Below are 23,256 nucleotides of genomic sequence, written 5' to 3'. Positions count from 1 at the left end.
TAGTTTAGTTAAAATTCAGTGATATCCACCCCCAACCACCCCACCTCATGGTCAGGAAACAGAGCATTGATTCAGGAACTGTCTCCTGCCCATGGTCTTTCCCGGTCAGCAATAAACAACAGAGCTGCCTATACTGCCTTGGAGAAGCATGTATCCCTATCAAGTGCAGTATCTGCCGCTTGTTTCCCAGCAGAACCTGGCAAGCGTGGGCATTGAGACTGAGGAAACATCTCATAGGAGAATGCTATGATGCCTCAGTCTGATGCAGCCAGGTAGACCAGTACATTGGGTAGAGGCTAGCCCTACCATTTCTGATACAGGAGTGACCAGAGGTAGAGCCAAAGACTCCTCTTCCGTGACTCGTTACAAGGTTAGAAATCCCTCTCCAGATCCAATTCTAAGAGGAGGGCTGATTCCCCCACATCTTCTCAGTTGGATGACTCCTTTCCCCTGGTTTCTGGAGGCGCTAGAATCCAGAGTCATGGACTGACCTGCGGGCTCTGAAAAAATGAGTGTCTCGACATCGGCAACAGGAGCAGGGCCATCAGTACCAAGCAAGGAGAAACATGAGCCAAGACTGGGACCACCACCAGTAGCAGCAAAAGACAATATATAATCCCATGTGCCATCAGTACCAATGCGCTCGCATAGGGAGACACCAGGTTCTTAAGGGCCTTTCAATTCCAGCTCCAAAGATGCATAGGGAGAAGACTGCTACTCTACCAAGGAGGATATCATCTTTCTGGATCAAGAATCTCCTCTCCTATGGGACTTGGCTCTTACAAGGGAGCTTCTGGCATTGTGAGAAGTAGTTCATCCCCTGTTCCCTCTGCAAATCACTGAATTGATGGTACTGACAGCACTGTTGTAGCAATAAAGAATGACTATATGGGCCCAAAGAATCAAAGGGGTTTAACGAGACCCTGTCACTGTCCAACTTTAAATAAGGCTCAGGGTTTGTTACATAGAGACCTCGGCCTGCTTAATACCATGGCAAACGCACCATTAAACATCATTTTAACCTTTTATTAAAGGTTCAGAAAAGAAGGTAAAACAGTTAAAGCACAGGAAATATAAAGTATTAAGTAAGGCTTTCATTTTAATAACCTCCTTTGTTCCCTTTCTCTTTAGCTGGAGAGAGGTTTTTTAGAAGGAATAAACCCCTAGTTTGACCGTCTTTTAGATGGTATTAAAGATAGGTAATAACTGTTCTTTTTGGGGGTGGGGGGCTGAGATGGGCTGGAGCTGTCATTTTTGCTGCTGCTGCTGCTAAAGTTCAATCCCATTTCCTAGAAGACAAAACAAGGCAAACTCACACACAGGGGCAAAAAGAACAACAAAGATAGAAAATGCAGCTTTTGTCTCTTGTACTGACTCAGTTGCAACCTCACTGCTGGAGAAACAAGGCACAGCACATGATCTTATCAGCCACTCTGAGACCTGGCAAACTTGTACCACCATTGGGCAATTTAGGACTTTGGTTTTCATTGCCTTTTTTTATCACAAGCTTACGGCAGTGTTGAAAAATAGTGTTGGCCAGCTAAGCCAGACTCTTTGTACAGAAGGAAAAAGAAATGAGAAAGGAAAGAAGAAATATAAGATGGGGAAGAAAAAGGACACAGAGGTTGAAGGGAGGAGTCAGTCTTACATCTCAGGTAGTGTTTGGGATTCAGCTGATACCACTAGAGGTGGTGATGTCCTCTGGTTCTCTCTGGCCCGGTCTGGTCAGTACATCTTTCAAGATTAAGATGAAAAAGGTCCTTATGGTCCCAGGAGACAGTGGGGGAGGTAGTACAGTGTCCAATTTTCCCCCCAAAGTCTCTTTCTTTAAGGACAGTTTTTGTTCTCTCAGTTTTCTCCAGCTTTCAGCCCTGCCACCCATCAGTATCCATTTTCTTCCCAGGTCTCTTGACACAGGACAGGGGCAAGATCAGAAGACAGCCCCATCCACACTCTCTCCACCTCGTTTCTTGGGTCTTCGGATGGGCATTGAATCTAGAGCAGACATGTTTGGTAGCCATTCATGTGAAAATTGATTCCTTTAATCTTGAGTTCCCAAAACAAAAAAAGCTGAGTGAATTATGCATGCTCAGATAGTTACCTTCTCTCAAGCATATTTGATCTAATCCATAGTCTGATTTACATTAGAATTTTCAGAGTAGCAGCCATGTTAGTCTGTATCTGCAAAAAAGAATAGGAGCACTTGTGGTGCCTTATAGACAAATTTATTAGAGCATAAGCTTTCGTGGGCTGCAGCCCCCTTCATGGGATGCATAGAATGGAACATAAGAAGAAGAAAAATACACACACACACAGAGAAGTTGGAAATTTCCATACAAACTGTAAGAGGCTACTTAGTTAAGATGAGCTATTATCAGCAGGAGAAAAAAACTTTTGTAGTGATAATCAAGCTGGCCCATTTAGACAGTTGACAAGAAGGTGTGAGGATACTTAATTTAGGGAAATAGATTCAATATGTGTAATGACCCAGCCACTCCCAGTCTCTGTTCAAACCCAAGTTAATGGTATCTAGTTTGTATATGCTCTAATAAATTTGTTAGTCTCTAAGGTGCCACAAGTACTCCTGTTCTTTTTATTAGAATTTTCAGTCTTCTTGCTGCTCCTCATGTAAGTGGGGAAAAAACCTCCAAGATTAAGTTTGCTTTATATTAATCTGAATATTTGGCTGTAATATCTGCTCTGTCGGAATCTACTCTATTTTGACAAATATAAAGATTTAGTTGTATATATCTGTAGAGTTATCTTTGAAATTTAAATGCAAGAATCCTCTGTGAATTTTGAAATTTAATGTTGACAAAGGCCACACGCTGGAAAAAATGGGCTCTAGAACAGTCTTCTAGCTTAACTAATTTTTGCTCTTTTTTTGTAAGACTGAATATATTTTTAAGAATATTAGTCATTCACAAACAGTTGCTTCTTGACCTAATAGTTTAATAAAAAATCTACTATGACCATCTGTTTTCTGGCATTGCAAACTATTCTCCATTGAGATACCAGAATCAATATAATATATGTGAATTGTAATTAAAAGATGAAAGGATGTTCCACATTATCTAAAGGCAGAGTATGTTTCAACAGATGGGGGTGAAATTAAAATATCCTTTGGATAAGTCTGAGTTGCAATATAGTCCCATCTAGTCTGTAGAATTTCTCAGGGTTGAAATTCTAAACTGACACAGTTTTTAAAATTGTTGTAGAACTGGAAAAAAGGAACACTAGATTCAAAATAGTAATTTCTGTGGATATTTAAGGTCTTTACTGGTAAACATAAATGATAGGTAAATTTATATGGTTGCATGTTTCTTCCTCAATTAGAGCATTCTTAGTTTGTTAGGTAATCTGAGTTTTGTAGTATACATTATAAATTTGACAGTCGGAGCGCTAAGGTTAGCAACATGAACAAGTAGGTTTAGTGAATGCAGCAATATTAAAACTGCTTCTTCTTAATTTGTGGTGGTTCTAGTTAGGAAGCTTACTTCTATGCAGTGACTTTCTCTGATACCGCTGTTGGATTTCTGTGCAAACAGTGAAGAGCTATAAGCCTAGGTGCTATGAAGCAGCTGCAGCCTTGCTCTGCTTAACCTGCTGGCACTGCTGCTGTGTTGCTAGCTAAGTGGTCTTCTGCAGAGGGTGGTTTGCAGTCGTATTGCAGCCTTTGACTGTGAACGAGAAATTGTAGATGCATCTGTTTGCTTTATTCCTTAAGCCTTTTAGTGTGAACTCATATGACGTAGTCTCTCTAACATTCATCCTTGGGTTTAAATAAAGATTTAATGTAGTAATAAAGATGCAGTCCAGTATCTCAAGTTTACTAAGTCTCATATTATAGAAGGACTCCACTGTCAATCACTGCCTTAGCATGGAAAATTTAGTAGCATAACACTCAGCATGAAACAGGCTTATAGTAACATTTTTAATATTTAAAATTTAAAACAATAAACATAGTAAACTAAACTTTTGTGTGACGCCTCACAAACAATGTACACCTTTTCAAGGTCAATGAGGAAAAAGCATAGCAGCATATTTGAGTAACAGAAAGCTTTGTTCCTGTACCTGTAATCATGAGACATTTTAACTATTAATATTCTTCCTAAGAATACATAATGGGGAGGAGCTTTGTTTTTATATATGACATACCTGTGAAGTTTAAAAAGGAAACTATCCTTTTGAAGAAACAAAGTTAATATCAGTGACTGGCAAAATAGCAAATTGCTTGGTAACTAAAAAAGAATGTTAAACTGACATGATTTTGAAGTTTAGCTGGAAAGCCACCATTCTATGCAGGGATTAGAATAAGGCTAAATAGTGCCTGAATTTATATAAAAAACAAAACAAAATGTAAGGCCTGAAAAAGGCTTGCCTGGGGCATGCTAGAGTTGCCTGATTCTTCAAGTAGATGCAACCTTGTAGTCTACTTAAGTGTGTGCGCGGCCCAGCACGCTGGCGCCAGAGAAATTTGCCTAGCAGTATCTGCAGAGGGGGCGGCGCTCGCTCCTCATGGCCTTAGCCCCTCCCTTGGCTACATGAGGGACCACATCCCCAGCTCCTCCTCAGTTTGTTCTTACTGCCTGTGGCTGGATTTCGAGCTCTTTGAGGTCTCAACCTCTCAACCAGTTTTTCTTCTCTTGTTGTATATAGCTAGTAGTGCCCTTAGTGTTAGTTCTTATTAGTTGTAGTACGTTGTTTAAACATTGCCCTTCGTATGGGGGAGCAGTCCACAATAGTGATCCCCACACACCGTGCTTGCTCAGTCTCAGCGAGACCCATGTCAAAGAGCATTGAGTGATCTGCAGATCATTTAAGAAATGGACTCAAATACCTTCACCTGAAGCAGCCCCTGCTCAAACAGACCATTGGCCTGCTTTGGTACCGAGATCCTCATCGGGTCAGAGATGGCCCCCAGACTCTGAGTACTGCTGCTTCATATTCCAGAGCAGGCATCTCTCCAAAGAAACGGAGGAGCCATTCCCTGTCAGCTGTACCGAGGAAAAGGTTGCATTAGACAAATTGAAACCCTTCCACATCTTGGGGTGACTCTTCTGCCTCCCCCAAGGAAAGTGTGGAGCGACAAGGAGTTGATGCTGGTACACAGGATAGTGCAGCACCATGCCCCAGTGTCCTCCTCCCACAGGCTGGAATGTGATGCAGACATGATGTGATGCAGACGTGTATTCCATGAACCAGCCTCCGTCCCCACTGCATCGGAGTCTCGTGTCCTGTGTTTGGTGCAGAGAATCCGAGGGAGGGTCAGGGCAGTGCCACCTCACGTATCCAGAAGAGGAGCTACAGCCATGAGGCACAAGTGCCACCCCTCTGTGGGTACTGGTAGGCAAATTTCCCTGACTCTGCTGTGCTGGGCACGCGCACACCTAAGTGGAATACATGTCTGCATCACACCTCAAAGAACCACAGCTACAGTAAGGAACCGTTCCTTTTGTTGTAAGGCAGACATGCTGAGAACGAAAGAGAAAATGCACAATTTATGAGGGAGGGTGCTGTGAAAAAACAATCCATGAGCAGAGGTGACAGGTTGGTAAGATGTGTGTCTGTAGGGGATTATTTGGCTAGCACCTTTCAGAATGTGAAGCATGCATGAGCAGATCAATTTAATTATTTTGTAGTATGTACCTGATACAAATGTATATGGCATATGCTCATGTCTTGTAGTAAAAAACATCTGAATATGTGGTAAGGAACTACTTGGCTCTCTAGCATAACCATTCACTCCTCCTGGACCCAAGTTCCTGCACATCACCAAGGCCCTGATTCAGGAGGGTATCTTTATTCAGGACAGCATTTAATCATGTGCCTAAATGCTGATGAATCGTGGGACTTAAAAGCTATTCTGAATAGGGATGTATTTAAGCATGTGCTTAAGAGTTTTCTTGAATAGGGGCCACAATCTCGAAGTGCAGAAGTTTGTTTCGGAGCAATTTGTTAGTTCCCTTTCTGCAGTGAAACATAGGTATCTGCTTGTGCATCCAGCAGATTTTTCTCTGAGCAGTTAGTGAGGAAGTCACCTGGGTTCCTGGAGATTTATGTGGCTACCTGTGAACCAGCTCTGTTGGTGGGTTTCTCAGGCTGCATCAGTTGATATAATAGGACTCCAAGCCCTGTGGGTCCAGCTGTGTGACAGGCTTCATGTCTTCCTCGTTCTGTTTTCTTCATTCTTTCCCAGCCCTTTCACAATAATTTCTATCATGCTGTGAGTCTGTGGTGCTTACTACTCCTAAGGGCTTTCTGTGCCAAAAAATTTAAAAATTCTGTGCACAATATTTTAAAATTCTGCAGGTTGTATTTGTCAATATATAAATGCAGAGGCTTCAGCATGGCACTTGGGAGTAAAGGCCACTGGCTGCATGAAGTTGGGAGATCACCCTTCAGCCCCCTCACCTCCAGGACACAGACTCAGCGATAAGACTGCACCCAGTCCTGACACAGCACAAGGCCTGGACCTGCCCCAGAAACACACTGGAGCCGCTGCCCCTCTGCGCCAGGCACACCAGGTGTGAGGCAGAAAGGCTCATCCAGGCAGGAACCATGTGTGGAGGGATCCAGGTATGTGGTGAGGATTTTATGTGGGACAATCTAGGTGCAGGCAGCTCAGTAGGGGCTCTAGGTGTAGGGGGGATCTGGATGCACAGAGGCTCATTGATGGGGTTCCAGGTGCAGGGACAATGGGGCTCTGCTGGGGCTTCCAGATGAAGCTGGTTGGGGCTGAACTGAGGGGTCTAGATTTGGGGGTGTCAGCTGGGGAGTCTGGATGCTGGGGAAGTGGGGCATGGTGGTATGAGTCTGGGAGCAGCTAGTTGGAGGTCTGTGGCATGGGGGCTCAGGGTGGTGCAGAGGGTGGGGCATCAGAGCGGGGGTTTGACTATAGGGAGCTCAGTGAGTGGTGGTCTGGATGCAGGGATGGGGGTCCAGAGGCAGGGGTTGAGGTTCAGTGGGGTGGGGTTGGGGTATGGAGGGCTAGGGGGGTTCTGGATTTACCAGGTGAGGCTTGGCAGGGGTGTCCGGGTATGGGAGGTCTGGATGCATGGGGGCTGGGTGGATGGGGGTGCAGCTCCCTCTATAGCTACCCCTCTCCCCACAGCTAAGGAGCGATGAGGGCAGGAAGCAAGGGAGGATGCTGAGCTTCCTGCAGCTGGGGAAGGTTTCTGATGATGGGTCTGAGACAGCCCCAGACACTCCCTGCAGGGGAAGAGGAAGTCCTGTCCTCTCCTGCCTCCAGCCCAGCCAGGACTAGTGGCTAATCCCAGCTCAGGGTAGGAGCCACTGGCTGGGGTTCCCCCAGCCCTGCAGAGATTTACCGCTCTGCTGGCTGCTCCAGGTGCCTGAAACGATGTACCTGCACTGCTAGGGAGTGGTGTGACTGCTCTGGCAGCTTCCCTGTCAGAAAAAGTCATTTTTCTGTGGGGAAGCAAAGAAATCTGTGGGGGACATAAATTCTGCGCGTGTGTAGTGGTCTAGAATTCCCCCAGGAGTAGTTTATGTACATAACAAGAGACATGCTTACAGCCTGAGTTTTCTTTGTGTGCAATGAATCACTGCCCCAAGCTCATTCTTAAAACTTGCCTCCAGCTCCTCTCCCCTTCTTCTCTTGCTGTATGTCCCCTCATTCACCTGATCATTCTCGCTCATTAATTGCAAGCCACTGATTCATTATTTCCTCCTTGGCACCACTGTCTTTCCCTGTGAGTGAGAGAGAGAAATAGAAGGGAGAGAGAATGAGGAAACCCTCTGTACAAACTGGCAGCAGCAGGTGTAGCCATAGGAAGCAAGATCCCTGGACCATGTCTTCTCTCCCCAGTCAGCTGCACACAAGAGGCAGCTTCCCTTCATGACAGTCACTGATCTATGAGCTTCTTAGAGGAAATGCTGGCAAGGATTAATTAGGAAGAAGTGAGTTTTGAGAGAGTTGGAGTTAGCGGGAGGAAGCCTAGCGCTTGTTCGAGGGGTAAGAAGCATATGGTGAATGGAATGGCAAGGAAATAAAGGAGAAAGGTTTGAGAGAATTCTGGAGGATGGACGAGGAGTAGGTGTAAATGAAACCAAAGATGTAGATAGGAGCAAAATCAGGTAGTCTCTCGTGTAGATGAGCAATGAACAAAGACATAACATGGGTAATGCATAAAAATCAACTTATGTATTTTGTCAATTGTAATTTAATTTGGTCAAATATGGTAAATGTACTATAGATATCATAAAAATGAAATTTATAGTGCAGCTCACAGTAGTCCCTGTTAATCTGAGATGTACAGAAAACCTACCAAATATTTTGGATGGATTATAAAATAGTGTGTAGAAAGCTCCTATTCCTAGAGAAATGACACACAAATGAAAACAAAACAAAAGTAATTTACCATAGATCCAAGCAGGAGATTGTCAGTTAATACCAAGACTGGTTAGCCCAAGATGTACCATATACTCATGACTACTTCTAGAGTAAGGTTTTATTGTTAAAGAAGATTAAATAAATTCACTATAGGCCAGAGGTCCCCAAACTCTGAGGAATGCCCCCACAGGGGGCACAGAGGAACGTTTGGGGGGCTTGCAGTGGAGCCCGGCCCAGCCCCCCTGGGAGGGAGGGAGGGAGGGAGGGAGGGAGTATCATGCTTCCAGACCCTTTTAGCCCCCAGGCCCAGCTCTGCCCACAGTCCCATTCCACCTCCAGGCCTAGCTCCACCCCCAGCTCCACTCTGCCCCCATCCCCAGCTCTGCCTTCCGCTCAAGCTCAACTGCTGAGGAAGCCTTGGTTGTGCAGTAATGGCGGGGAGGCATGGGGTGCCAACCCTCCCAGTTTTGCCGAGAGTTTCCCAGAGGCTCTGGAAGCCAAACCGGGAGATTATAGGCCTCTAAAAATCTGGCCGCGCAGTGGGGCTAAGTAAGGCTCCCTGCCTGCCCTGGCCCTGTGCTGCTCCCGGAAGCGCCTGGCACATCCCTGCGGCCCTTGGGGGAGGTCAGGAGGGTCTCTGAGCTGTCCCTGCCCCGAGCGCAGACTCCGCAGCTCCCATTGGCCGGGAACTGCAGGCAGAGGTAGTGCACAGAGACACCCCACTCACCAAGGGCCACAGGGTTGCGCCAGATGTTTCTGGGAGCAGTGCAGAGCCAGGGCAGGCTGGGAGCCTGACTTAGTCCCTCTGCATTGCTGACCAAAAGCCACCAGAGGTAGGTGCTGCCCAGCTAGAGCCCAAAGCCCTCACCCCCTCCTGCACCCCAATCCCCTGCCCCAGCCCTGCGCCCACTCCTGCACCCAAACTCCCTCCCAGAGCCCGTACCCCAGACTCCCTCCCAGAGCCGCCTCCTGCACCCAAACTCCCTCCCGGAGCTTGCACCCTGCACCACCTCTCACATCCCAGCCTACAGCCCCCTCCTGCACCCAGAGTCCCTCCCAGAGTCTGCACCCCAAACCCCAGTCCCAGGTTCATCCCGGAGCCTCCTCCCAAACTCTGAATCCCTCGGCCCCAGCCTGGTGAAAGTGAGAGCTGGGGGGATTGGGGCCTTGGAGAAGGGGCAGGGGCAGGGGCAGGGCAAGGGTGTTTGGGTTTGTGTAATTAGACAGTTGGCAACCCTAGGACAGATTCTGTTAATGATAAGGGGGGTGGGACTGGAAAAGTTTGTGTGCCACTGCTTTAGGCAATGTTTTATACATCTACAATTAAGGGAATTTGTATTCAAGATCAACTTGAACTCCTTCTGGTTCAAAAGAACCCCAAACGCTTGTGCTAACACTTCTCATGATGTGTTATGTGAGGCCTTGGCAAAGCAATGTCATGTAACTAGTCAAGCCTAGAACAAAGATTTGTTATTTGTAACAAGGAAGCAGACTAGCAATTTGCAGAACATTATATGTAATGATAGATCTGTGAAAATGCAGTATTGTGCCAGCTCAGTGTGTACGTATAGCTTGCCTGCTATTGCAATACTACCACAATATAAATAACGTCTCCCCACAATTTGAAGTCTCCTGAAACCTGTGTATCAAACAGTAGAATCTGTAAAATTCTTGAAGTTATATCTTATTAAACTAGTTGACTGTACTTAATTTGAGAGACAATAGATTGACCTCTTTAAGATGCCTCTAGTTTGGAGGGGGAGGGGAATAAAAATAGCAAAAAACCCTAGTTTTCAAAAGTTCAATATTTTTTCTTCATTTTAATCCATTTGAATAACTGGCAATTAACTTTTGGGGCTTCCTCATCTGGATCCCACACAGCTGGAGGCCACTGTGAATTTAGCCTTTAATTCCTTCAAATGTTACCGTTATTTTTATAGCCCAGTAATCGTTTTGATTTGTATTCAAATAGCACCCAGATAGCTTGATGCAATCCACAAGAAAGATTTGATCCCTGCTCCAAAGAGATTATAATCTAAAACAAGCAGCATTCAAAAGGTGCAGGAGAGGAATTACAATGTGATTGTAATTTAATGATCATTTTTAATTTTTATCCCCAAATATCCCTTTCTCTGTTATTAGCTGGCTAATACCTTGAGTCTTGAGAGCAAATTTAAAGAGGGGGGTAAGTGGTCTTATGGATCAGCTCCTTAAATTGCCCTAAATAAAAAGATTTTTTCATGCACCTCTTATCAGTTTTTAAATACACATTGATCCAGTCAGAGCAAGGATGGTCTCATGATTAAGGCTTTGAACATAAACTCAGATCTGAATTTTATTCTGAGTTCTGCTATACTGTGTGGCAATGAGCAAGTCACTTACTTTCTCTTCTTCTGTTTCCCCACATGGAAAATAGGAATAGTACCTTTCCTCCCAGGACAGTGGGAGCCTAAGTTCATTAACGTTACTATAGCTGAGTGCCATAGTGTAAGCTTCTTAGTTTTCTCCCATCTGGGTATAGCCACATGTTGTCTTTTGTGTTGTACTTAGACTGCAGGCTCTTTTGGGCATAGACTTCCATTTTGTTAAGAGTTTGTACAGTGTCTAGCATAATGGGGTCCTGGTTCATGACTGCGGCTTCTAGGCACTACAGCAAAAGTAGTAAATAATTAGACATACATTTGAATACTAGTTTGACACAATACTGGGTTAATGGATAATTATTTCACTCTTCATATTGCCTTTCTGACACAGTAATCAAGTTAGAGTCATAAGGTTTAAATATTGCATATTTTGGTAGTACTTAGTCCTTGAGTAAGACTCAACTATGAATATGGTATTTCAAGGTATATAAAATAAGCTTTTCAGGGGTCTTCATTGTGGTACTGCATCTAGGTATTTTTATCAGTACTACATAAGACACAAAATATACATTTAGGTCAGACACAGTCTTAAAGCATGCCATTATTGATCTGCTCAACCCTTGCTAATGTGCTCATTCAACTTCTCCTGTTTCTTTTTGTGGGAAGTACAGTGCATCCCCGACCAGGTGATTTTTTCCCTACATGCACGTCTTTTCCTTTATTAACTAGCAGAGAAAAAGCTAACATTCATGATTGACCACAATGGCATCATATGAAAGCATTATCTGCTTTAATTACACTGTATTTATTACCAAATTAAAGCCTCTCTGTGAAGACTCTATGAAGGTTTTGTATGAAACATATTTTTTAAAAATGCCTAATGTTTATTGTAAACTCGCAATAGCTGAAATGGCTTAAAAATGCATCTTTATTTATCCATCTTTTTAAATTTGTTTTAAATAGTTCAGATATATTGCAAGGACTTGGTTTTATTCTGTAGCTCATATCTGCAGTAAATGAAAAAGCCAGAGTCTTGTAATAGCCTGATGAAAACCGTTCTTAGTTACTCTCTCTCACTCTAATGTAGCACTAGATGAGTTTGTTTGGGTTTAAGTCACAGACAGAAAACTTGCATCTCAAATATGACCATTTTTTCAAATAATTAAATTGTAGCAGCAGTAGCTAGAATTAGACTGGTGCACCTGCGTATTTATTTAGAGTGGGTGTCAGTCAATCAGCTTGCACACTCTCCATAGAGAGTGCTAATAGGATTGACCAGGATCTGTAGGACGAGCTTTTCCTTTTCTCTGTGGAATAAGCTAGGGATTTACTGAATCACTAGAACAACAATTCATTAATTGGCCTAACTGAGCCTGGATGCTTGCCATGTTGCTTTTGTGATCTAGATACTTAACCTGGCTTGCACTTGCGGGGTGCAGACTCTTGCTGTAGAGGCAAACGATTAAGATATTTCAGAATCTAAGAATTTATTGAAGTGCAGAAAATCTCTGGACTCTTAATAGAAATACCCAGTTTTTGGGTAAGGAGTAGTGCATGTACACAGCACTGTACTACAATAGATAGAGAATGGGACTGAGGGTCAGGAGCCCTGTTTTCTGTTCCTTGCTGTGTCACACACTTTAGGTCACAGTGGGCCTGTATGTTCCTCAGCTTCCTGATCTGTAAAATGGTGGTGATACCCACATGAATAGAGTGCTTTGCGGATCTGTGGTATTTAAATCTCTGCTCAGGATGGGATCTTCCAAAGTGCTCTGTGTTGGTTTAGATTTTCTCTCCTGCTAATGGTCAAACTCTCATTGATTCAAGTCAGAGCAGAGTTAGGCCAACTTCAAGTGTATTTGAAAATCCCATCCTTGCTTTGTAAAGGACACGATCATTGCTGTGAAGAGGCACTGCAATTACTAGATAACTAATACTGTTGTGTAATTGAACACAGTAATTTTTTTCCATTTTAATTTTCTGGGTATTAAGTGATATGAAATTGCTTATCTGTAGGACTGTCAGTTGTATTTCTAAATTGTCATACTGGAGTCAAATTTAGTCTCGCGTCTAGTGCCTGTTTTTTAAGAGATGTAAGGGCTTGTGTACACAGCAGAACAGCATGTGCTACAGGATGTAGTTTCTAAAGCAGAGTAATGCGTAGTGCACTAGTTGGTCTATGTAGACCCTGCTAGTGAGCACTAACAGTTCTCTAGTGTGCTTTCATGTACTTCTAGTGCACACCAGCAGGTTCTATGTGGACGAGTTAGTTCGGAACTTATTAGTGTGCTTTAGAAATCACACCCTTTTAGTGTGCTTTGCCACACTGTGTAGACCAGTCCTGTTACTATCCAGTAGCTGCTTGTTTGGGCTGAGCCTTTCACATGCACTTGATGAATTTGTGCATGAAAATGTGGATATGTGTGTGCTTTCTTAATATGCAGACCACTCTCAGAATTTGTCACTATTTCCCCATAATATTTTCTTGATAGTGCTATGCTAAATTTGTTCTCATACAGAGGTGAAAGTAAACCGGTACGCCCCAGTACGGCGTACCGGTACGAGCCGGTGCACCGTACTGGGACCGGCTTTCCCAGACGGCAATTTAAAGCCCTGGGGTGGTGGCGGCGGGGCTGCAGCGGGGATTTAAAGGGCCCTGGAGCTCCAGCCCCCGCTACTGCCCTGGGGCCCTTTAAATCCCCGCCGGAGCCCTGCTCCCGAAGCCTTGGGGTAGCGGTGGTGGGGCTCCAGAGTGGATTTAAAGGACCGGGGAGATAGTGGCGGCTGGAGCCCAGGGCCCTTTAAATCGCTGACTGAGCCCAGCCGCCGCTACCCCAGGGCTCGGGCAGCAGGGCTCAGGCGGGGATTTAAAGGGCTCGGGCAGCCGCTACCACAGCGGAGCCCCAGGCCCTTTAAAGCTCTGCCAGAGCCCTGGGGTAGTGGTGGCAGCCGGGAGCCCCCAGGGCTCCTCAGTGATTTAAAGGGCCCGGGGCTCCGCTGCGGTAGCGGCAGCTGGAGCCCTGGGCCCTTTAAATCACCCCCGAGCCCCGGGGTTCCCAGCTGCCTCTGCAGCTGGTAGCTCGGGGTGATTTAAAGGGCCCCGGGCTCCCAGCTGCCACTACTGTAGCTGGAGCCCTGGCCCTTGAAACCAAGATTTAAAGGGCCTGGGGATTTAAGGCCCCGCCTCTCCTGGTTAAGGCCACGCCCCCTGCTCAGGACTCCGGCATACCGGTAAGTCCTCTAACTTACTTTTACCCCTGTTCTTATACAATTTTGAAAGGTAATTGATGCTCTCAGTATACTTAATTAACAGAATTCTAGAAATAATATTATGTGCCCAAAAATGCCTGTTGGAAGTCAAACCAGTTGGTGTGCTTAATGATCCTTTTCCAGGTGACATCAACATGTACCCTGTGCTACACAAATCCCTTGTTATCTTCTTAAGTGTGACACAAGTAGGGATGGAGGATTGAAGTTGAGGTTTCTTGTCTCCTTTGTGTAGTTATTTTATTTTTATTGGCATTTTAAAATGGATACAAAGTTTATTTTTCAAGTTTTAAGAGTCAATATTCAAATCAAAATTTATTTTTAGTTAGCAAATAGTTGTGACTTCAGGCAGTGGGATGGTATTTGAAAGCGATTTCAATAAGGTTTCACAAACTTTCACATGCGTTGAGGGTGTCTGCTCACCACTATTCAGAGTTACTCAGAGCTAAGGGCCCATCTGTTTCTTGTGCAGCTCCCATTGCTACATTTTTCAGAGACATAAACCATTTAAAATCAGTTAAACTGACAGTGACTAAATTACCTTGTGATAAATCATAACGCCTTCCACAAGTAGTTTAGAGGGTAATACAGCATTTTAGAATTTACCTTTGTGTACTTGTGTGTTAAATTTTTCTGATAAGTTTAGATCAAGAAAACTCCAGTCCTTTTCTTTTTCAGACTAGATTAATTCATCTCGCTCTAACCATTTTGGCACATTTTAAAATATGTGTATATTCTGAGTGGCAGATTGACAGCTCAAACCATCCAAGCCAATTTCTAACTTTACACAGAGATGTTCCCAGCTGGTTTCCTGGGACTGAGGAACATCAGGCGGCTTTTGTCTTGTCTAATAACTGGGGAGAAAGTGAGGCTAAATGACAGCAGCTGTGACCCTGCAACACCAGATGTGCCTCTGGGACTGAACTCAGGGCCCTTTTCTTTAGGAAGGGGATGGGAATTACAAAGGAACCAACGTGAACTGGGTTAATCCCACTGTGGCACTCTGTATGTGGTGGGGGTGGGGTGCAATTGTAGAGTAGGGAATCCACCCCTGAGCTTTTGAGAAAGGAACAAAGAAATCTCTGCTGTGCAGTGTCTGACTTTCACTTGGGGCCCTGAAGATCTATAGAGAAGCTTTTGACTTCAGACTTTTCCTAACCTGATTGAAGAAAGCGCTCTAATTCATAATTTCTTTTTATTCAGTAGGATTATTGAGTTTGTATTTTATGTCAAAAGAGAGTTTATCCAATATTCTGACTCTAAATAAGGCTTTTCCCCTTAACAATATGCTCGGGTCGGCTTCTGCTGTGAAGACCTTGTCTGTTGGCTGATATTTGATAAGGTAATTGTCTTGCAAAGAAAGTTGACATAAGGATTATTTGGTCTGTGGTACAGAGCTATGAAAATGTTGATCTCCCCCAGTTTAAGGTATGGTAGATTTATCTTGAATTATGTGTAGCACTCAGTGATTTTTATGGTGTTTGCTGGGAGGAGGAGATTGCTTCTGTCCTGTTCAATAGTTTTTATTTTTAAGACAAAATATGTTTTCCCTGATGGTAACCTTGTAAAAAACTGAAAGCATTGTATCCTGTTGGTTTGGTAAGCTCCCTTTCCTTTTGTATAAATGATTTCTGTAATAAATGTGCCTTTGTCGTTTTGCTCAGGTTTCCCTGGTACATGGTTCACCAGATGTATTTTTAAAATTCTTGTTTTGTGAATATTTATAATTTTGATTTTCCTACCATACTTCTCAGTTTATATTTCAGGGAAAATACAATCCAAAATATTGTTTCTCCTGTGTAGAAAGTGTACTTTAAACAATATTTATAGTTCTTTACTAAAAATTTGAAGTTATTATGTCCATGTATGTTCAATATTTAGTTTCAACAGTTCTCAGTAATTTTCATATTTTTAGGATTTATTTCGAACAGTACCTGCCGGCTACTGTAACCGGTTTGTGTGCTAGTGTGTCATGTACGCATCTTTATAGGTCTGTTTTCCTTGTAACTGATGATGGTGTTGGAGTAATTTCACTTGTACATCATCAGTGAATATTGATGCAGGTAGGACCTGGGGAGTTGAGGAATGCCTGTGTTTAAAATATATGTTATGTTGGTACAGTTGAGAACACTGGAAAGGTTATCCTCCAGTATTCTGAGAGAAATGGACAAGTTTTAAGGACCAGGTTTTATTCTTTTTAATATCTGACAGGCATGTGTTTATATTCATACACATTCAGAGCCGTGTTGTATACATCAGTAGAGTGACTGCATACTTAGTGCCCATCCAATGGGCATTGTAGGTGCCACTTTTCTGGATGAATGCTACACATCAGTTATCAGCAAAGTTGGTTATTGCTGCAACTTTTTAAATTCTCTCTCTGTTTTCCAGGCTTTAATTTTTTGGTTCCCTCTGACGACGGGATGGAGACAGAAAATACCTCAACTTTTAGAAAGCAGTTGGTTCTGTTTGGTGTAACCTAATCCATGTCTAGGACTCTACCAAATTCATGGTCCATTTTGGTAAATTTCATGGACATAGGATTTTAAAAATCTTAAATTTCATGTTTTCAGATATTTAAATGTGAAATTTGATGATGAGGTAACTGTGGGGGTCCCAACCCAAAAGGGGCTCAATGTGGTTATAGGGTGATCACAGTCTTGCCACCCCTGCTTCTGGGGTGCTGCTGGTGGTGACACTGCCTTCAGAGCTGGGTGACTGGAGAACAGGAGCCCAGCTCTGAAGGCAGCACAGAAGTAAGGATGGTAATACCGCAAAACCCTCTCCCCCATCCCCCAATGATAGCCAGATTTCACAAGGCAGACCAAATTTCATGCTCCATGATACATTTTTCATGCCCATGAATTTGATAGGGCCATATCCAAGTTCATGTACCTTTTTCTTTTTTTGGAAGAGTGTAAGCTTTTTGGTAGGACCTAGGCTTTCTTTGTGTTTACATAGTATCTCTGATACTGTGGTTACTAGTAGAAACAAATAATAATGTGTCTGAAATGTATTTCATGGCAAAAGTTATGAGAAAATGCTTTTGACATTCTGTCCCAGCTTCAGTTCATACTTTTTGTTGTAGCTGCATATTTCTCTAGTATAGTACCATGAGGTTTGCTTTGTTAGTACTATGAGTGGAACTGCAGAGTTCTCCCCCTCATCCCCAATATGTAGTGGAAAAATATGAAAGGGGAGATAGTCCACCTTCAGGAAGCAGGGACTGTTCTGAAGAGAAATTTTGGTTTAAAAATTATTGTTCCACATTGGCTCATGCTCAGGACAGGCACTAAGAGCAGATTTAAGCTATTTGATAGAAGTAATTTATGATAACTTTGCTGAAAGCTTTGTATGAAGCTTTTTCCTTCTGTTTTTCAGAAGTTGTGCAAATCTTAGTCCCCCAAAGTTCTCTTAACAGTCCATAAATATTTCTAGAGAAATAGAATTGTTCTACATTTCTCTTGTAGGCTGGGATGCATTATGCAAAAGGAAATGTCATGGTTCGCAGAGAGACAATGTATGGAAATATGGCTGAAAACGCAATGATTTGTGTGTCAACTATCCAGTTTATAGCAGAATCAAGATTAGTGCTGAAAACTGATGTAATTTGATGCAGTATTGAAAGAGTAAACATTAGAAAAAAACAGAGAAGGTAGTAAGATCTTAAACACTTAGGAAAAAGTACTGCACATCCATTTTGCTGAAGCTTCTTCTGTTAAGCCTTGATGCAATAAACATTTCTGGCATCACAGAATGGTCTGATTCAAAGCACATTGTCTCTTCTGGTTTCCTTTAACGCTACAGATCTTTTGTGCTGCTGTAGAACTGTCGTGCTCTGGTAGACAACAAATACCCTCTGCAAAATTAACCCTAGCACAGGTACTAATCAAACACACACGCACTCGTTATGGGTCTAACTTTAATCTATAGAAGCTTCCAAGTCTTGTAACAGCTTTTTATTCTTTTTTGGTTTCATGCTGTTGTGTCCAGGTATTACAGCACATATGGTATATAAGGCCATGCATTGTTCCTATATCCTGCCCAATGGCTAGACACAACTGTAATTCCTTTATTTAAAAAAAAATCCTAAGAAGATGACATTCTGATAAAGGATAGGTGTATTAAAACACACTGAGAAGACTTACTCTTTTCTTTGTTGCTTTAGGAGACATCACTCAAAAAGGATATGAAAAGAAAAGGGCAAAGCTACTTGCACGTTATATACCACTAATTCAAGGTAAGAGATTTAAACTATCTGAAAGTATCAGGGAAGCCTTTTGTACTAAATGATTGTAAAAAGTGATCTGTATATCCACTAAATCCTTAATGAGCAGAAGGACCATTGCCCTGAGTTAGTGACATTACTAACTTTACAGAAAACTCAGGGTTTCTTTGTAGTAAATAGAATTTCAGCCCCCATTGGAATATCTGAGTGGACACATTGTGGTAGGCATCAGACCTGAATGTTAGCCAGAAGGTTCAAAAATTAAACCTCTATATTCTAGCTATCTATCTACAGCAAACAAAGTATAACTATGCAGAGTTCTACAATGAAATATTATCAGTTGTGACTGGGAGAACTTAATGGTGCCTTGCCTGCCTGGACCGGGAGAACTGCATGGTGACTTGCCTGCCTGGTGTGAAGGTTGCGGATATCTCAAGACATCTAGATAGACTTATGTGTAGTGCTGGGGAGGAGCCGGTGGTCGTGGTACATGTAGGTACCAGTGACACAGGGAAGGATAGGACAGAGGTCCTAGAGGCCAAATTTAGGCTGCTAGGTAAGAGATTGAAGTCCAGGACCTCCATGGTCGCATTTTCTGAAATGCTTACAGTTCCACGCACAGGGCCAGTTAGACAGGTGGAACTGCAGGGTCTCAATGCATGGATGAGACGATGGTGTAGGGAGGAGGGGTTTAGATGTATTAGGAACTGGGGATACTTTGGGGAAAGGGGGAGCCTATACAGGAAGGACGGGCTCCACCTAACCCAAAATGGAACCAGATTGCTGGTGCGTAAAATTAAAAAGTTGTTGAGCAGTTTTTAAACTAAGAGCTGGTGGAAAGCTGACAGGTACGGAGGAGCATATGGTTCCTTGGGGAGGATCTATAAATGGAGATTCCCTATGTCCTAATGAGGAGAGGATGGAAGATGATAAAATACAGGTAGAATCTGATGAGAAATTGTCAAAAGAAAAATAAATCCCATTCAATTACATCATGTAATGGCAAATAGCTATAAAGTGACAAGTTTTTAAAGTGCATAAATACCAGTGCTAGAAGTCTAAATAAGATGGTGAAGTAGAGTGCCCCGTATTAAATGAGGATATTGGTGGTATAGGCATCACAGGAACTTGATGGAATGAGGATAATCAATGGGTCACAGTAATACAAAATATATTGGAAGAACAGAACAGGTCGTGCTGGTGGGGGAATGGCACTATATGTGAAAGAAGGCATAGAATCAAATGAAGTAAAAATCTTAAATGAACAAAACTGTATCATAGTCTCTCTGGATAATAATTCCATGCTTGAATAATTAGAATATAGCAGTAGGGATATATTACAGACCACCTGACCAGGATGGTGATAGTGACTGGGAAATTCTCAGGGACATTAGAGAACCTATTAAAATAAAAAACTCAATAATAATGGGGGATTTCAACTATCCCCCTATTGACTGGGTACATGTCATCTCAGGATGGAATGCAGAGATAAAATTTCTTGTCACCTTAAACGACTGCTTCTTGGAGCAGCTAGTCCTGAAGCCCACAAGAGGAGAGGCAATTCTTGATTTAGTCCTAAGTGAAGCACGGGATCAGGTCCAAGAGGTGAATATAGCTGGACAGCTTGGTAATAGTGACCATAATATAATTAAATTTAAACATCCCTGTGGTGGCTCAACACTGTAGCATTTAATTTCAGAAAGGGGAACTACACAAAAATGAGGAAGTTAGTTAAATAGAAATTAAAGGGTACAGCGCCAAAAGTGAAATCCCTGCAAGCCACATGGAAACTTTTTAAAGACACCATAATAGAGGCTCAACTTAAATGTATACCCCAAATTAAAAAACATAGAGAACCAAAAAAGAGCCAACCAGGCTAAACAACTAAGTAAAAGAAGCAGTGAGATGCAAAAAGGCATCCTTTAAAACATGGAAGTTAAATCCTAATGAGTCGAATAGAAAGGAGCATAAACTCTGGCATATGAAGTATAAAAATATAATTAGGAAGGCCAAAAAAGAATTTGAAGTACAGTTAGCCAAAGACTCAAAGTATCAGCAAAAAAATTAAGTACATCAGAAGCTGGAAGCCTGCTAAACAGCCAGTGGGCCACTGGATGATCGAGATGCTGAAGGAGCACGTAAGGATGATAAGGCCATTGCGGAGAAACTAAATTAACTCTTTGCATCGGTCTTTACGGTTGAGGATGTGAAGGAGATGCCCAAATCTGAGCCATTCTTTTTAGGTGACAGATCTGAGGAATTGTCCCAGATTGAGGTGTCATTAGACGAGGTTTTGGTACAAATTGATAAACTAAACAGTAATAAGTCACCAGGACCAGATGGGATTCACCCAAGAGTTCTGAAGGAACTCAAATGTGAAATTGCAGGACTACTAACTGTCTTCTGTAACCTATCATTTAAATCTGCTTCTGTACCAAATGACTGGAGGATAGCTAATGTGACACCATTTTTTTAGAGGGGCTCCAGAGGTGACCCTGGCAATTAAAGGCTGGTAAGCCTGACTTCAGTACCAGGCAAACTGATTGAAACTATAGTAAAGAACAAAATTGTAAGACACATAAATGAACATAATTTGTTGGGGAATAGTCAACGTGGTTTTTGTAAAGGGAAATCATACCTCGCCAATCTACTAGAATTCTTTGAGATGGTTAACTAGCATGTGCACAAGGGGGATCCACTGGATATAGTGTATTTAGAGTTTCAGAAAGCCTTTGACAAGGTCCCTCACCAAAGGCTATAAGTAAAGTAAGCAGTCATGGGATAAGAGGGAAGGTGCTCTCATGGATTGGTAACTGGTTAAAAGATAGGAAACAGAGGGTAGGAATAAACAGTCAGTTTTCAGAATGGAGAGAGGTAAATAGTGGTGTCCCCCAGAGGTGTGTACTGGGCCAAGAACTATTCAACATATTCATAAATGATCTGGAAAAAGGGGTGAACAGCGAGGTGGCAAAGTTTGCAGATGATACAAAACTGCTCAAGATAGTTAAGTCCCAAGCAGACTGCAAAGAGCTACAAAAGGGTCTCTCAGAACTGGGTGACTGGGCAACAAAATAGCAAATGGAATTCAATGTTGATAAATGCAAAGTGATGCACATTGGAAAACATCCCAACTATACATATAAAATGATGGGGTCTAAATTAGCTGTTACCACTCAAGAGAGAGATCTTGGAATCATTGTGGATAGTTCCCTGAAAACATCCACTCAGTGTGCAGTGGCAGTCAAAAAAGCAACAGATGTTGGGAATCATTAAGAAAAGGATAGATAAGAAGACAGAAAATATCATATTGCCTCTATATAAATCCATGGTACGTCCATATCTTGAATACTGTGTACAGATGTGGTCACCCCATCTCAAGAAAGATGTATTGGACTTGGAAAAGGTTCATAAAATGGCAACAAAAATTATTAGGGGTATGGAATGGCTTCTGTATGAGGAGAGATTAATAAAACTGGGACATGAAAAGAGATGACTAAGGGGGGATATGATAGAGGTCTATAAAATCATGACTGATGTGGAGAAAGTAAATAAGGAAGTGTTGTTTACTCCTTGTCATAACAGAAGAACTAAGGGCCACCAAATGAAATTAATAGGCAGCAGGTTTAAAACAAACACAAGGAAGTATTTCTTCACACAACGCAGTCAGCCTGTGGAACTTCTTGCCAGAGGATGTTGTGAAGGCCAAGACTATAACAGTGTTCAAAAAATAACTAATAAATTGATGGAGGATAGGTTCATCAATGGCTATTAGCCAGGATAGGCAGGGATGGTGCTCCTAGCCTCTGATTGCCAGAAGCTGGTAGTGGGCGATGGGATGGATCTCTTGATGATTACCTGTTCTGTTCATTCCCTCTGGGGCACCTGGGATTGGCCGCTGTCAGAAGACAGGATACGTAGCTAGATGGACCTGTGGTCTGACCCACTATTGCCGTTCTTATGTACGTCTTAACACTGTACATCAGCAGTTTGCATCCAGAGTGAGACGTGTACCTGAGAGATTTTTATATCAAGGTGTTTAATGTTTGTTCTTGAGAATTTTGTTCAGGAGCATTTAGCTTTTAGTTATATTGTTTTTGCCTTGATAAATAACTTAATCTAGGTATCCTCATGACTGCTTTAAAAGAGTAAGATAACGGGATAATTTTAATTAACAAAAAAAAAAAGCTACGAAGCTACCATTCAAAAATGTAATACAAAATTTTCCAGTTTTCTTGTAGTTGTATACCTTTCCTATTGTATTTTGCATTTTCTTTAGAGTCTTTTCTGACAAATAATTTAATTAATTATTAAATTAATGGATACCATGTTTTGTCATTATCAAGCTACAGGGCTTTTTTTATATATACAGACTTCGTAATAAAGCTACTTGTAACTAACATTACATTTGCCACTCAGACAAACTACAGTGTCTGCTGATAACTGACACATACTACCACTTCTACAAATAATATTGGGGACTGCTTTGATACAGAAATCTGTTATCAAAAATTGTTTTTGAAGTTGTTATTCTAACATAAAAATTGATGGTATAGTCTTTGAGTTAAAAGCAATTGCATGAGTACTTGTGTTTAAGCCCCATATATTTTAGATTTAATCTGACTCCTAGTACTATTAAAGCTACATTATATTTATGTCTGATGAGGTGCTTTTAGTTGAAGCTTCTGTTTTCAAAAGCCTTTATAACTACTTGAAAAGTTCAGTTTGGCCATTTGTTATGTTTATTTAAAATGCACAATATAATATTTTGAAACCTTTTTTGCTCTAATTCACATTTGTTTTAAAAACTTCATACTAGCCATACTAGTACTCAAAAAGTACGGTCTTCAATAAAATAAAACAAAATTTTGTTTTAGAAACAGTTACGTCCTTGAAAATCATGTATTTTGTGTGTGCCTTGTGATTTTTTTATTCTTTACCATGCTAAAGAGCTCCTAATGTCCCATTCTACACTTATATCTGGAACACTGCATACTGACGTATTTTCATGTTCTCTGTGTGTATTTGAAAGGATACTAACTTGT

General features: G+C 42.2%; 1 protein-coding gene across 7 annotated transcripts in view; it reads left to right on the top strand.

Annotated features, from left to right (window-relative positions):
• Positions 1–23,256, top strand: part of DIP2A (disco interacting protein 2 homolog A) — a 257,094-nt gene that overhangs the window by 86,875 nt on the left and 146,963 nt on the right. For 6 of the 7 annotated variants that reach the window (XM_048869008.2, XM_048869012.2, XM_048869005.2 and 3 more), the window contains exon 2: positions 18,155–18,226. In XM_048869008.2, coding sequence (XP_048724965.1) covers positions 18,155–18,226 — 72 coding nt within the window. Of the gene's footprint in view, positions 1–16,480; positions 16,509–18,154; positions 18,227–23,256 lie in introns of those variants that run through there. The other variant, XM_048869007.2, reaches the window with a different exon arrangement.

The sequence above is a fragment of the Caretta caretta genome, chromosome 11, assembly GCF_965140235.1.
Source record: "Caretta caretta isolate rCarCar2 chromosome 11, rCarCar1.hap1, whole genome shotgun sequence".
Classification (NCBI taxonomy): domain Eukaryota; kingdom Metazoa; phylum Chordata; order Testudines; family Cheloniidae; genus Caretta; species Caretta caretta.
Note: the sequence above shows the minus strand (reverse complement) of the source record. Positions and strands in the feature narration are given on the sequence as shown.